A 16397-nucleotide genomic window follows, 5' to 3' on the forward strand; every position below is an offset into this window, starting at 1 on the left:
GTAAACAGAATGTTAGAACAAAACTTGTAGAACTTTTTTTCTTTAATGTTATGTCTGAAATCAAAATAGTGGTGCAAGTATGATGACAAAGCCCCACCTCCTTGTTCCCTTGAGATTTTCTTATGGGGTTTTTCAATTCAGGAGTAAAATAAAGCCTGTGGTAAACATAACTTGGTGATACTTTGACTTTTTGTTCAACACGTATGAAAATTAACAATGGTTTAACTATGGTTTTGTCGTAAAACCAAATTAACTAAAAATAACCATGGTTTTACTACAAGTAACCATGGTTTAACCATAGAATAATCAAAATTAATCTAATGATTTCTGAAAAAAAAAAAAAAGTGCTGAGTGAGGGTGACCCGAAATTGACAGTATGCTGTATTGTTGCATAACGAGATTCATACCTTTCAGTTTGCTTTTCTCTAGATCACTTCACAGTGTGATGAAAATAACTTAAAGCGTGTTGTATGTCACTCTATTGGCACCCCATATTTATGTTGTATACTGTAATAGACATTATGATTCCTGATTCCCATTAAGGTTTTTGTAAGAAAATTTTGTGAGCAAAAAACAATTGTTTTTTGAAAAACTGTAAACATATCGGTTGTCACTTGCATCATATTCTTAAATTTAATCAACAAAATAAATCGCAATAAGAGATGAAATCTGTATCAACAAACACCCAGCTTTGCTGACAGTAGCTCATCAAACAACCAGACTAACAAATGGCTCAACACAACCCGTATCGGGGCACACCGCAGTTCACCTGAAAAAACTTTAGAAATCTTTTAATGCAAAACAAGTGTCTGAAGTTCATTAAAGTTGAATCATGTGATTATAAATCATGTTACAATGGTTGGCAATGCTTGACCAAACTGTCACCAATAGATTTAGCAGATTATCCTCTTAGATTAAAGGGGTCCTATTATGCCCTTTTACAAAGTCTTGATTTTGTTTTGGGGGTGTACTTGAATATGTTTTCATGCTTGATTGTTCAAAAAAAAAAAAAAAAAAAAAAAAAACGCATTATTTACATTATTTTACATTATTACAGCACCTCTCTCTCCAGTCTAGCTTGAATACGCTGATTTCGATGAAGCCCCTTTTTCCGAAATGTGCTGTGATTGGTTAGCTGGCCTAGTGTGTTGTGATTGGTAGGCCTCGTCCCCTTATTTTGCGTATTCCGTGGGTGTGGATTATTTAAACGAGGAACATTATTATGACTTTATAAAACCCAGAAAAATCACGCTGTAGTCCAAACAAACCGTTCGTTGTAGTTCTTGAAAAGTGGATTCTGTTAAATAAAATTTCACCCTTTGGAGTGGACTTTGAGCTTTGTAACCTTGCAGATCTTTTTTATGCTCAAACATGGGGTTGGGAATCATAAGAAATTTTCCGGTTCCGATTCTGGTTCCGCCTAATGATTCCAGTTCCACTTCCGGTTCCATTAAAATAATTAAACAACCAATAAAAAAATAGTAGTAAGGGGGAAAAAATGCAAAACACTCAAATCAAACAGTCCTTTTGTGTTTATTATTCTTTTAAAATGAATTTAACAGACTGCTGATCTCAACAAATTCACTTTACACACTTTACAACAAGGTTCATTAGTTAACATCAGTTAACTAGGCCTACATTAACATGAACTGCATTTCTACAGCATTTATTAATCTTTGTTAATGTTAATTTCAGTTTACTAATACATTATTAAAATGCTGATCAAGAGTTTGTTAACATTAGTTAAGGCACTGTGAAGTAACATGAACAAACTATGAACAGCTATATTTTTATTAACTAACGTTAACAAATACAGTAACAAATGTATTACTCATGGTTAGTTCATAACAAATGAACCATATTGTAAAGTGTTACCAGAAATTAAACACAAATAAGATGCTTGAACACACATGTAAGATCCAGACAGGCGAAACAGAATATTTTTGTAAGTTGGATTCATAAAGACTTCACTTGTTTCTGAAAGAATGATTCAGTGATAGATACATTTTTAATAGTAATTTGTTGCCATCTAGTGGCGTAACAATGCAATCAATACAGTCGTTATTTGAAGTCCAGTTACTTTCAGAAGGTGATTTATTCAATTTTGATCAGTAACATCAGCATTTCTATCTGAATAATAAACTTTTTTTATACTTCTGTGATAATTTGAACATTTGTAACAGAAATAATGATACTGTAAGTTTGAAAAGATTGTTTGTGAAGCTATTTATATCCAAACATGACAACTGCTCTCTAGATCAGTGAAAGCGCGAACGCAGGTTTGAATGTCGCGATTTTATTTTTGTCAGAGGTTTAATATACAGGCGAATCATTGTCATTTAGAAATTAGATCATGTGGGTGATGAAATCGAGAACGCAATCTTTTAAAGATCAATTGTGCAGCTTTCTGCATCACTCTCGATATCTGACATATATGAGTAGCGCGAGGGCTTTTCAGTCCTTTAATGTTCATGAGGTGAGACGTCTCTATTAAAGGATACGCTCCCCACATTTTGCCCACCCATAACACCAGAACTGTTTTTGGAACCGAAACTTGCACGATTCTGGTTCTTTTAAAAAACGCACCAACTTAAGTTAAAACAGTGGAAAAGCATAATAGGACCCCTTTAAATCAATATTAAAATGATATGAATGTCAAATCATTTACTTGTAAGTAGGGCTGCATGATTTTGGGGGAAAAAAATTCTACTTGTAAGTGATGTATCTGAACATGAACACTTGCTAATTAGACAGCTTTGGGCATTTTTTTGTTCTTATGAGTCTATAGATGAGATAATTGCGTGAAACTCTTCCCACTTCTCTCCAGTATGAATTCTCTCATGCCTTTTCAAGGAATCTGACCGAGCAAAACTCTTTCCACAGTGTGAGCACTTGTACGGTTTCTCTCCAGTATGAACTCTCTGGTGTGATTTTAAGTTGCCTAATATAATGAAGGTCTTCCCACAGTCAGAGCAAACATGAGGTCTCACACCAGTATGAATACTCTCATGCTCTTTTAAATACTGCACTCGTGTAAAACACTTTCCACAAAAAGAACAAACGTGAGGCTTCACAGCAGTGTGAACTTTTAGGTGTGTTTTTAAGCCTGATGCCAAAACAAATGTTTTATCACACTGATCACAGCTGAACGACTTCACTCCAGTGTGAGAGAGCAGATGAGTGTTGAGAACGCTTTTGTAACCGAAACTCTTTCCACACTGAGTGCATGTATAATTCTTCTCTCCAGTGTGAGATCTCATGTGCACATTTAGGCCTCCTTTCTGAATGAAACTCTTTCCACACTGAGTGCATGTGAACAGATTTTGTCCAGTGTGAATTCTCATGTGCACATTTACATCCTCTTTGCGACAGAAACTCTTTCCACACTCAGAGCAGGTGAACGGTTTTTCTCCAGAGTGAATTCTCATGTGGTCATTTAGGTGTCCTTTATGTCTGAAACCCTTTCCACACTGAGTGCATGTGAATGGTTTTTCTCCAGTGTGAATTTTCACGTGTCTGTTAAGGTTTCCCTTCTGAATGAAACCCTTTCCACACTCAGAGCAGGTGAAAAATCCTTCGACTCCAGATTTTCCAGCTTGTTTTTGTGTGAAATTCTCTTCAGTATTTGAATCGACTGCATTTCCATCTTCATTTGTCTGCCGTTTGTCTTCATTCACTTCCATCATGTCTAAAATCAGCATTAAATTTAGCAAATTCAATTAAAGGCAAATGATGAAACAAAGTTCATTCTTACTTGAGCATAAATCTAGTTTACTACAGAGGCTACTAGTATCTAGCTTAGATGTATTGTTATATCCTCCTGAGAACTAGAAATATAAGAGTTTTTTGTGTGAATTTAGTTTATGTCATTAAACTGTTTGGAGCATATGAAACTAGAGCTGCAGGATTCTGGATAAATTAAGAATGTTCTGAACAGACAACTAAACAAAATAATATGTAATTTACTTTCTGGTTCTGACAAATTGTACATGTTGTACAATGTGATGTTGTCGTCTTAACTAATAAATAGCTCAGTGGTGTAATTGAAAATGAATTGGGGGAAAGTCACGTGAAAGGAGGTAATGTATCATCGCGCTATTATTTGATGTGATCGGTTATGATTGGTTTGTACGATAAATCCTGCTCCTTATTTTTGCACGCATTCTCGAATCAGCATGAATGGGAAGACTAAAACCAAACCTGAAATGGCTTGATGACTGCGGGGGTTTTAGTGAGCAACCAGCTTGGGGAAATTAAAGGTATCTTCATGTCTGTGACCACTGTTTCAAGCTTGATAACTGATTAAAATAAGCTTCTATAGCATTCTATACAATGCAATTATTTGCATATTAATGTGTTCTTATGGCAACATGTAATGTAAAAGATTAGTGTAATAATGGGATTAATAACATGGCAACATCTTCATTAGAATATCTCATTTTTCATCCTAATGTTCCTCATCAGTCTTTAAAGAGAATGAAGGAAAACACCAACCTATTTGTTCCTCTGTATCTTCATCTTTTATTCTGCAGGGTTCTTCCTCAAACTCCATCTTTACAATAGTATGTCAGTAGTTTCTCCTGCAGTAATTCCTCCTGCTTGCTTGCACTTACAATCACTCTCAATTTTCCAGGTGCAAATGTTTTGATCAAACAACTGTTTAGAAATAATTTAACTCCTCTAGCTGATTTTTATGTTGATGGTGTTACTTTAGATATAAAAACTGTTTACCGGGTTTCATTACATAAAATGAAAACAAAAATCATAATCTTCACAAATTGTAATGTGAAAAAACAGTCAGTAACGTGTTTACGTTTCACGAGCGTAATGTAAATGTAAATGAACTGACTCGTTTATTCGTTTGGATTTAGATTTCTCCTAATAAATGATAAAATGAATGTAACGTTACTCACAGTCTGAAAAAGAACAGTTTTAGCGCAGAATGAACGGCTGTGTTCCACTTCTCATGTTTATGTTCCCTTCCCTCGCTCACTTCTCTTCTTCTCCTAGACTCGGATGTGTGTCATTGCTTCGGTTGCACGAGCGCCCTCTACTGGCGGAACTCCAGAGAGTGATCTTTTGAGAAGATCATGACTAAAATACCATAAAGAAGTAGCTAAAAGTTGGCACTTTCATTTTGTTTTTAATTTGCCCTTCTTTAATTGAATTATTTAATTATTTAAGACCCAATCGAAGTGAAAGAAGACAAACAGCATCCGTTTCAAAAACTTCATCATTTCGCAAATAAAGATGGAATTTCACAGACTAAAAAAAAAGAAAAAACATGCAAAAAACGTGTAGTTTCATAAAGGAATAATGTGCACATGAGGATAAAATAAAGATACTGTATGCCTGATACTATTCTTCAGTAGTTCATATTGTTTATCAGATTTCATTAATTCAGTATTTTGTTTGTTCATACAATGGAAGTCAACGGTAACCAAATGCGTTGTCTATCAACATTCTTCAAAATATTGTTTATATTCTGAAAAAGATAGCAAGTCACAAGCTTGAAACGACACGAGAGAGTAAATGATGACAGAATTTTCATTTTTGGGTGAACTTTCCTTTTAATGAGTTTTTATTACGAAAATATGATTATTTTTTTTAATGGAATCATTTGAAAATGGAACCGTCAAGTCGGATCGAAGACTTGCGTTTGCGTAGGCTACTTTATCACAGATGAAGTGGATGAGACGCAATATTTGGCAAATACAGATGTTTCAGATGTTTTCTTGAAACACTTTTTACGTACTGCTTAATACAGCGCCATCATCTGTACAAGAATAAAGTTCAAAAGTTCAGCTATTTAAATACCAATAAAGTGGGTCTACGATTTATCAGTTATTTTGATAAATATGACACAGTATAACATGAAAACAGCTTTACTGTAATGAAAACAGATTTGTGACCATTAGCGGAACTGAAGGTGTATGCTGCGTTCACACCGAACGCGAATCGCGCGTCAAATTCGCGTCAGACGCGTCTAGTTGGACGCTTGAACATTTTGAAGTCAGACGCTTCAGACGCGCGTCAAATTCGCTCCATTCGCGCGTCTAAACAAAGTGTGTTCAGACGCGAATTTGCGTCATGGGAGGGGCTTTCTGCACAGATCCTCTGAATAAACACATCATCTCGTCAGTTGGAAACTAGTAGCGACAATTTAGCTCGGTTATGCCAGCCGGCTTTTGCTAGCTAGCAGGCGGGCTAGTATCAACGGCTAAAATCATGCAAAGCGTTTTACAACTTACCAGATTGTCCTATTTCCTCGCTTATCCTCTTCCAGACAAGGTCCTTTTTATTCCTGTCTCGATAAAAATATGATGACACATCATAGAGCTCAGGGTGGCCACACACAGCGACCATTAATTTGTTCTCCATCTTTGTTCTGGTCTCCACCGCTGATCACGTCATAAACACGCGACTACTAAAGCAGAGTCCCTGATTGGTTAACGCGCCGCGAATATTCGCCAAAGTTCAGATTTTTCAACTCGGGCGTCTAGGGCGTCAGACGCTCGATTCGCGCATCATGAGGCGTTCACACCAGACGCGACTTGCGCGAACAAATCGCGCTATTCATGCGTAGTTGGACGCTTGAACATTTTGAGTTTACTCGCTTCATTCGTGCGTGAAATTCACTTCACAACAGACGCGAATTCGCGTCATGAGAGGAGCTTCTGCCAGGCGGCTCCAGCGTCGCTTCTGCACACTTCCTCTCGTCAGCGGGAAAGTAGTTGTAAAATACGGCGAATAAGCTCAATTTGCCGACTTTAGCTAGCTTGTAGTCTCAATATGTATATACATATATATAGCTCAAATTGAGTAAAGAGCGTTTTTTACAACTTACCAGATTGTCCGACCTCCTCACTCACTTTCTTCCAAGCAAGATCCTTTTTATTCCTGTTTCTATAGAAGTATGAAGATGTATCATACAGCGACGATGATTTTGTCCTCCATTGTTGTTTCGGATTTCTGCCTCCTCTCGCTACATCGTAATCACGTCACTACTAGAGCAAGCTCCTGATTGGTTAACACGGCGCAAATTTTCGCCAAAGTTCAGACAAACGCCCAAAACGCTCTATTCGCGCCACATCATTCGTGCCCCCTCATTCGCGCGAATCGCGCCGCAGGATGTCTATTCACGTCTTTGCATTGACTTAACATGTAAATCACTCGCACTTAACGCTTCATTCGCGTCTGGTGTGAACGCACCATCAGACGCCTGAACGCGCAATTCGCGCCGCACCATTCGTGCGTCAACGGCCGATTCGCGCCGCACTAGACGCTTGATTCGCGCCGCAGCACGTCTAGACATACGTTTACATTGACTTAACATGTAAATCAGACGCCCCAGACGCGTTCGGTGTGAACGCAGCATTAGAAAAAACAAGAAACACGTGATCCTTGTCATGCGGTGAATCCGGCCAATCGTGACACAGCTGTGTCGTCATCAGAGCTTGTGCAGCCGTTCTTGAGAAGCTGCACTGGCTGATTCAGCCGACTGCTCTCGAATCGCTCTCATGGTTCTTTGAAGCCATATGTCACAGTCACATGGTGTCAGTGTTGTCTCAAGTCGGACAAAATATCCTTGTTCGAGATGCATCGGCGATGCGTAGACTGATGACATCAAAGTACCACGAGAGCGATTCAAAAACATAAGAGGCGAGTCCCAATTCAAGTACTTATGCACTATTCTATGACGTTTTTAAGTATAAATAGTGCAAGTAATGCATTCACAGAAAATTCCAAAAAGAAAAAGTGCACTTTAAATACCAGGATGATGCACTAAATTATCGGAAAAAAGGAAGTATGGAATGTTGGACACTTCATGCACTCAACTGTCGCAGCTTTAATTACGTTGTGGAGGGGGATCAGACGCTTATGTTTAATGACAAAATAACCTTATAAAATTCATACACTACATGGATGAGTACATAGTGCATAAGTATATAGTGTATAAGTGCAAAGTGTATATTGTGTCATTTGGGGGACGCAGTCGTCTGGGGGACGCAAGGAGTCGTCTGCTCTCCAATCGCTCTCGCGGTACTTTGATGTCGTACGCTGATCGGTCTGCGCAGTGCCAATGCATCTCGAACAAGCCTAATTTCTACCTGGCATGCACTGCTTTAAGTCAGCCACCAATCAGTCTGCGCAGCACTGCATGAATTCGAACAAGCACAGTTCTGCTGTGGCTTTATAGGTAATATTATCATTGGCTAAATATAGCAAAGACAGACAATACTGTCTAAAATATAATACAATATTAACTTCTTATTAGGAATGTAACAGTATACCACGATACAAAAATGCAATATATATCGTGGATAGTGACAAATATGTATTGTGTATAGTTCACCCAAAATGAAAATTACTGTCTGATGAAAAAAAATAAAAGTTTACAGAGTTTTAGTAACATTACTACATTAAACTACTATATATAATGTTGAATATAATGTATAATAATGCAATAGGGTAATATTTGTGGGTCCTGATGATGCCAAATATCTGTTACCAGAAAAAAGTGGCCTACATTATTTTAAATATATCTAGTCAGTGACAGTGCAAGCATATTCGTCTAAAATAATTCTGCATTTTCAGCTTCAGAATCATGAATATTTTTTATTTTGCTGTCACCACTGTCCTGGGTTACCAGCATCAAGTCCAAGCCTATATATTTCTACCCCCATTGTAATACCAAATTTAGTATTTGAATCAACAGTCCATTTTTTGTTAACCTTTTACCATATGTCTTGGAGTTTCGCAATAATATCGTATCATGAGTTCAGTATTGTGATATATTGCATCGTAACATGCACCCCTACTTCTTATTTATTGAACTGGTGTATAAATTCAATATCACATTTGCACTTGTGCTATTCAGGACAAAACAGCACTTGTGTGATACTTGTTGATATTGCTTACTGTTAAAAACTTTTTTTATGTTAAATTTGCTCATGACTTAAGCAACTCAAAAAGTACAAGTTTTGTTTCTTTTATTCTTTTAACAAATGAATGGCATTAGTAATAGTGCATCACCTCTTAACAGCCAAAGTGATGGATCTGAACATAAACTTTTCCTTATTTAGGAAACTACGGGCAATGCTTTTTCTTATGATAATGTAGACTAGATGATTGGATGAATCTCTTCCCACATGAAGAGCACTGGTGCGGCTTCTCTCCAGTATGAATTCTCTCATGACCTTTCAAGTAATCTGACCGAGCAAAACTCTTTTCACAGTGTGAGCACTTGTACGGTTTCTCTCCAGTATGAACTCTCTCATGATCTTTTAAGGAATCTAACCGAGCAAAACCTTTTCCACAGTGTGTGCACTTGTACGGTCTCTCTCCAGTATGAATTCTCTCATGATCTTTCAAGGAATCTGATCGAGCAAAACTCTTTTCACAGTGTGAGCACTTGTACGGTTTCTCTCCAGTATGAACTCTCTGGTGTGTTTTTAAGGCACTGGATGTAGCAAAGCTCTTCCCACAGTCAGAGCACACATAAAGTCTCACACCAGTATGAATATTCTCATGATCTTTTAAATACTTCAGCAGCGAAAAACTCTTTCCACAGAAAGTACAAAAGTGAGGCTTCACACCAGTATGAACTTTAAGGTGTACTCTTAAGTTTGATGAAAAAACAAATGTTTTATCACACTGATCACAGCTGAATGATCTCACTCCAGCGTGAGTGCGCAGATGATCTTTGAGAGAGCTTTTGTGAGCGAAACTCTTTCCACACTGAGTGCAGGTGAACGGTTTTTCTCCAGTGTGAATTCTCATGTGTTTGTTGAGTTTTGATTTATCTGTGAAACTCCTTCCACACTCAGAGCAGGTGAAAGATCCTTTGACTCCAGTTTTCCCAGCACTTTTCTGTGTAAAATTCTTTTCAGTCTGTGAAATGTTTCCATCTTCATTTGTGAAATGAGGTCTTTGAAACTCATGCTTCAAAACTTTCACATCCATAGGATCTAAAATTAAATTCCCATAATTCAATTAAAGGAGGACATATTAGAAACAAAATTAAATATGATACAATTTTAGTAGGCGGTACCAATACCAGTAAATGAAATACATTAAAACATTAGCATGTAGTCTTCAAATAATAAAAAAGAGAATGAAGGAAAACACCAACCTATTTGTTTCTCTGTATCTTCATCTTTTATTCTGCAGGGTTCTTCCTTAAACTCCATCTTTACATGTCAGTAGTTTCTTCTGGAGTAATTCCTCCTGCTTGCTGCTTCACCTGTGGGAAGATAGGAATATATTTTATTATTATTATATTATTATTAATATAATATTATTCAGATGCAAATGTTTTACTCTTATATTAGGGTACAATGGGGGAAGATGCCCCCTTAAGAACAATGTGAATTTACTTTTAAATTATAAAATATTTAGATATAAGAAGCCACCCTAGATAAAATTTTACAGAATTTATAAATTGCTTTTTCTGATATAATTCTAAATAAATTCAGCGTTTTTTCGGTTATGTATATTTTGTCACCTAGTTGACTAAATGCCTCCTAAAATGATCGTCCGCAAGATTTAAAAACCTGTACATTTTCAGAGACAGGAGAACATTCTGACACATTCAAGAGACATTCTGAAGATTACGGTGTAATGAATTTTCTAAATTCAATGGAACATGAAGTTTTAATCCAACATTAAAGCTTCAAGCAGTGTTGAAAGGACCCTCGCACCCGGGGCCACCACCACCTGGAGGCCTTAGGAAAACAGTGGACAGTGGGCGACATGCATTTAAGCGGGTAAATATAAGAGAAATATGGCAAAGTCATTTTGATGGCCACACTTCCTGCTACCAGCAGGTGGCGCTTTGACTAAAACTGAATATTGCCATGTAGATGTCTTCAGGCTGGGCATATTATCAAACATGTAAAGTTTGGACACTGTATGCCTGAGTTACAACAACTTCCTGTTTCATGGCGTTAATCGCATACTTTAGCACGTAGCCAGGTGTTGCATGATTTAACGTGTTTCTAACATGTTTGGTATTTCATGGCATATTTAAATGTGTTTCTGAGAGTGAATTACAGTGTAAAGCATGCCATTTCCTGTAGCCAGCAGGTGGCGCTATGACTAACTGAATATTAGCATATAGATGTCTTCAGGTCAGGACTCTTATCAAACATGTGAAGTCTGTGGCATGTCGGACACTGTATGCCTGAGTTTCATGGCAAAACACCAAATTTTGTCAGGCCGCCACGGACACGCCGTTCAACGAAAACTCAAGATCTTCACAATTTAACATCACAAAGGCGTGATTAGACAGACCAAATATGATGATGTTCTGGTTAAATCTCAGTGAGGAGTTAATCACAGTGTAAAACATGGCATTTCCTGTTGCCCGCAGGTGGCGCTATGACTAAATTGACAACTTTATGGCAAAACATTGAACTTTGTCAGGCCGCCACGGACACGCCCTTCAGCGAAAACTCAAGATCAACTTAACGTCACAAAGGCCTAAATGTTGATGATTAAAGCTCTAGGAGAAATTCGTTAAAGTACAACGTCAGGAAATGGCAAAAACTGCACAAATTTGGCAAAGAAAATTCAAATTATCTCACTTCCTGTTGCTTTTCAGATTTTGTACGAGGAGAATTTTTTGTAGGTATTGGGCTGTTACACGTGTCTACCGAATTTCATAGCTGTACGTGAAACGTAGCGCGAGGGGCACTTCATTGAAATTTTGTAGGTGGCGCTATGGAGCCATTTTGCCACGCCTAATTCTGAAACCAGCCGATCTGAGAAAGAAGCGGCTGTTAAACGTTCGCGATTATTTCACCACAGGATGGATGTCAGTGCTCGTCTAAACTAGTAACAGTGACTTGATGAATATGAACCTTTATTTATTTGTATTAATTATTTTAATCACTGCTTTGTCATTTTTCACAGTCAGTCATTTTACATGTTTATGCCCAAAATTCTTAATTAATATTCAAAGTGGTTGACTGTCATTCTCTTCTACGCTGTGTGCATTACTTTTTAAGATTAATTCAATATTTAACATCTTTAAATTTATATAAGGCACGTACCGCGCATTCATTCATTCTTCCATACGAGCAATATTTTTATCAGTCAAATTAATTTCAAATAATTTTCAAATCAACAGTATGAAACTATGATCAGTAAGACAGAAACATTGTTAATCAGAAAACGAGCACTGGACTCGTGAGCATTCGCAATCTACAAGTACACATACTTAAAAACACCAGCACAATATTGCCTTTGTCACACATAACCCCCGACACTACCATATTACTCACCCTATCCTTATCAGCGCGGCATTTTCACCGTATTTGTGTTTGGTGCGTCACTTAAATTTTCCGTGCATCTCTCTCTTAAACATCCGCATGGTTCCTCCCACACCATCAGAGCTCTACGGCAGGGGTGTAAAATACTTGTGTAATTTTACTTGATTACATTTCTAAAGAAAAAACGATACTTTTTACTCCCTACAATTTTATTACAACTTGAAAAATATTCATTACATTTTGCATTTTGTTTTCTTCCATCTTATGAACATTAATTAGTTAAACAGAAGCTCTAATGTGTGAGAACAAGACGTTTCAGCTTCAGTTATAACATGGTAGATTTCTGCCTTCTTTTTGAAGCCAGTTTTTTTTTATTACATATTTTTATCTGATTTTATATAGTTGTTAGCTGGTTATATATTATATTGGCTGAATGCACAAGACTGAGTGAAAATAAAATCAGTGATGAGAATTTAAATACAATTCATATTTGGTGGCCATGATTGCTTTGATTTGATTAAACTCAAAAGGTTTTTAAATGAACATTGTGTAATTTAACTGTAAATAATTGTTTAGTGATGTTGGATAAATGGTATTATATAATGAGTAACAATTAGGGCTGTCAATGAATTATTTTTTAATCTAAATAATCACATGATTTGCTCATTAATTAATGCAATTAATCATAATTAATTACATACCAATATTTGCTGAAACACCTAAAAAGCCCCAAATAAACAAAGATTAGTTATTGTTGCAGACAAGGGTGGTGAATAGAAAAACAAAAAGTGCCTTCAAAAGTCAGTTTTGCATGTTTTATTTCTGTCACTCATCATTAACTCAGCACACAACAATACAGCTGTCGTATTCTGTCAGGAATATATTTCTGCATCACATCTTGATCTTTAAAGGTTAACTCCACCCAAAAATGAAAATTCTCTCATTGTTTACTACTACTCACGCCATCCCATACATTCATATATATATATATATATATATATATACAGTGCACAGCATAAATGAGTACACCCCCTCTGAAGAAGTACAAAAGATGTATTTTCTTTATGATCAGTAATACAATTCATGGAAAGATGGCAAAACTAAAATGTATTAAACATATACTGTACATAAAAACTGAGAAATATATGTCATTAATAGCCATAAAATAAGTAAATTAGCCAATTTTGTTTAAATTAAGGATTGCAGAAATGAGTACACCCTAGATTTAATTCAACAAATGTATAATATTCTAGCACTTAGTATGCCCTCCATAATTTTGAATATACTGCTCTGACCCTTCTTGGCACGGAGTGTACAAGTTCATGACAAATTGTCACATCTGTCCTGTTTAACTCCTGGATGATGAGCTCCTTAAATGCCGTGATCTTTAATGGGGAGTGTTGCTCAACTCGTCTCTACAGAATCCCCCACAGGTGTTCAAGAGTGTTATGATTGAGTGCAATACATGTCCACAGAAGGTTTTTCACCTTGGGAGAATGCATATCCTTATTGTCATGTTGAAAAAATGCCCAACAATGCAGGGAATGAGGAAAGGGTAACATCTTCTGTTTCAAGTTTGTGTATTAAATTACACAATGGTGTGGGAATTCATGACAGCATTGATAAAGCACAACTCCCTCACACCTTCAGCACTCATACACCCCTATATAAGAGCTTTACTACCACTGAACTTTACTGTGGGAACCAGGCACTTCTCACTGTACTCCTCCTCTAGCAACACCATAACAATTTGGATGCTGTTAGATCCAAAATGATTGATTTGGTCTCATGAGACTAGAGTATTGATTCCCAGAATCTATATTTTGTAAATATGGGCTTTGGAAATGACTGACTTTATTGTTCTTTGGCTACAGTAGGTAGTTCCAGTGAGAACAACAACCATTCATGTCATTTCTGCAGGCTGCATCTTACTCTGTGAGATAAACAGTCACTCTTTTCATAGCTTTTGCTGGCTCTGAGACACTCGCTTGGTATTTCTCCTGCTCTTTGTCTAGCAAAAAAAATCCCTCATCACTAAATGAAAGCTTAAAATGAAGGCCTGATTATTTCAGGGGCTTTGTCACAAGTCCATTGTTTTTGAATTTCTGTATTACTTTTGCTATATTTTCACACTTTTGGTAATCCTCTTGTACAACTGTCCTCTTTTGTGTGAAGAAATAAGTCTCCTGACAGTTCTCTCCCAAGTGGTTCACGGTTGTCTGAGAATGATTCAGTGGGCTATATAACACTTTTAATTGTCAAGAAATTACTTCTCTTTAACTGTTTTGGTTCAACATACTTACCTGTTGAACAAACATTGCCTTAAACTTACACCAGAAAATTTTTATTTCGTTTTATTTAGTAACTTTTAGGAGGGTGTACTCATTTTTGCTACACAACATGTTATCACCTTGATAAGAAAATCTTATTTTCCTGAATAATTTTGACATGCTTCTTTGGTAATTGATTAAGCAGACTTGCTGGAACATTATATCTCTAAAGAACCGTCTTCTAAGTAATTGAGTAATTGCTGACTTTCAGAAGTTTCAGAGGGGGTGTACTCATTTATGCTGTGCACTGTATATATATATATATATAATTTTCTCCTTCAAAATCGTTCGACATTGTTGTTTTACCTTCTTTTTTAAAGGGCGTTTGACTTACCCTGCGTCCAAAATCGAACACTTCACTACTATATAGTATGCGAAAAACAGAACGACAACATAGTACGTCCGAATTCATAGAATTCAAAAAATAGTCGGTGAAAAGTCCCCGGATGTCCTACTACTTCTGGCAAGATTCTGAAGTGCACATTCAATTGACACTTTACTATCCCATGAGGCCACAAGAGAGGATTTATGAATGGAGGTGAAGCAACGTAACTGACGCCGGTAGGTCACGTGATAATGATAACATGGCGGATGTAGTATGTCCGGATTGCATTCATACTACCCCCATTCATACTATATAGTACATACTTAACGACCATTAAAAAAGTAAGTTCAAATTCAAATGTAGCACCTATTCAGACAGTACGTTAGTCTTACACTTAGTCGGTACTTCCGTTTACATCACGCGTGCCCTTCAGGCAACTGCAGGCAATGCTTTTTCTTATGAGACTGTAGACTAGATGATTGGGTGTAACTCTTCCCACATGAAGAGCACTGGTGCGGCTTCTCTCCAGTATGAACTCTCTCATGATCTTTCAGGTGTCCTGACCGAGCAAAACCCTTTCCACAGTGTGAGCACTTGTACGGTTTCTCTCCAGTATGAACTCTCTTATGATCTTTCAGGTGTCCTGGCCGAGCAAAACTCTTTCCACAGTGTAAGCACTTGTAAGGTTTCTCTCCGGTATGAATTCTCTGGTGTGTTTGTAAGTGGCTGGATGAAAAATAGCTCTTCCCACAGTCAGAGCACACATAAGGTCTCACACCAGTGTGAATACTTTCATGATCTTTTAAATACCTCAGTAGTGAAAAGCTTTTTCCACAAAAAGAACAAAAGTGAGGCTTCGCATCAGTATGAACTATAAGGTGTTTTCTCAAGTATGATTGTGCAACAAATGTTTTATCACACTGATCACAGCTGAATAATCTCACTCCAGAGTGAAAGAGCAGATGATCTTTGAGAAGACTGTTGCATTTGAAACTCTTTCCACACTGAGTGCATGTGAACGGTTTTTCTCCAGTGTGAATTCTCATGTGCACATTTAAGCTTCCTTTCTGAGTGAAACTCTTTCCACACTGAGTGCACGTGAACGGTTTTTCTCCAGTGTGAGATCTCATGTGATCATTTAAGCTTCCTTTCTGAATGAAACTCTTCCCACACTGAGGGCATGTGAACAGTTTTTCTCCAGTGTGAATTCTCATGTGTCTCTTAAGGTTTGTTTTATGTGTTAAACTCATACCACACTCAGAGCAGGTGAAAGATCCAGTTTTTCCAGCTCGTTTGTGTGTGAAAATCTTTTCAGTCTGAGAAGTGACTTCACTTTCATCTTCATTTTTGAAATGATGAGGTTTTTGCTGTTTGTCTTCATTCACTTCCATCAGGTCTAGAATCAACATATTAAATTCCCATAATTCAATAAAGGAGGACAAATGATAAACAAAAAGAAATCACAAT

At 37.0% G+C, this 16397-nt stretch overlaps 3 protein-coding genes across 5 annotated transcripts in view; all 3 read right to left on the minus strand.

Moving 5' to 3' along the window:
* The window catches only part of LOC127503441 (gastrula zinc finger protein XlCGF7.1-like), a 5845-nt gene extending 496 nt beyond the window's left edge, over window positions 1-5349 (minus strand). The window contains exons 1-2 of one of the 2 annotated variants that reach the window (XM_051877270.1): window positions 4914-5349; window positions 1-3688 (exon numbers count right to left, since the gene is read on the minus strand). The exon at window positions 1-3688 is cut by the window's left edge and continues 496 nt beyond it. In XM_051877270.1, coding sequence (XP_051733230.1) covers window positions 2775-3686 — 912 coding nt within the window. In that variant the 5' untranslated portion in view covers window positions 3687-3688; window positions 4914-5349 and the 3' untranslated portion in view covers window positions 1-2774. Of the gene's footprint in view, window positions 3689-4494 lie in introns of both variants that reach the window. The other variant, XM_051877269.1, reaches the window with a different exon arrangement.
* The window catches only part of LOC127503439 (gastrula zinc finger protein XlCGF7.1-like), a 31763-nt gene that overhangs the window by 13696 nt on the left and 1670 nt on the right, over window positions 1-16397 (minus strand). The window contains exon 3 of one of the 2 annotated variants that reach the window (XM_051877245.1): window positions 13077-16326. The exons of the other annotated variant lie outside the window; for it this stretch is intronic. Coding sequence (XP_051733205.1) covers window positions 15347-16326 — 980 coding nt within the window. The 3' untranslated portion in view covers window positions 13077-15346. Of the gene's footprint in view, window positions 1-13076; window positions 16327-16397 lie in introns of those variants that run through there. 2 annotated transcript variants of the gene reach the window in all.
* LOC127503443 (gastrula zinc finger protein XlCGF7.1-like) lies at window positions 8977-12834 on the minus strand. The gene is made up of 3 exons (XM_051877272.1): window positions 12288-12834; window positions 10136-10246; window positions 8977-9971 (listed from the first exon to the last, which is right to left on the minus strand). Exons 2-3 carry the CDS (start codon window positions 10191-10193, stop codon window positions 9091-9093), a joined length of 939 nt encoding a protein of 312 aa, XP_051733232.1. The 5' UTR covers window positions 10194-10246; window positions 12288-12834; the 3' UTR covers window positions 8977-9090.

The sequence above is a fragment of the Ctenopharyngodon idella genome, chromosome 21, assembly GCF_019924925.1.
Source record: "Ctenopharyngodon idella isolate HZGC_01 chromosome 21, HZGC01, whole genome shotgun sequence".
NCBI lineage: Eukaryota > Metazoa > Chordata > Actinopteri > Cypriniformes > Xenocyprididae > Ctenopharyngodon > Ctenopharyngodon idella.

Coding starts and splice junctions, on each gene's coding strand:
- LOC127503443 (XM_051877272.1), bottom strand. CDS start 10,193: ATGGAGTTTAAGGAAGAACCCTGCAGAATAAAAGATGAAGATACAGAG. Junction 9,972..10,135: donor AGATACAGAGAAACAAATAG/GTTGGTGTTTTC, acceptor ATTTAATTTTAG/ATCCTATGGATGTGAAAGTT.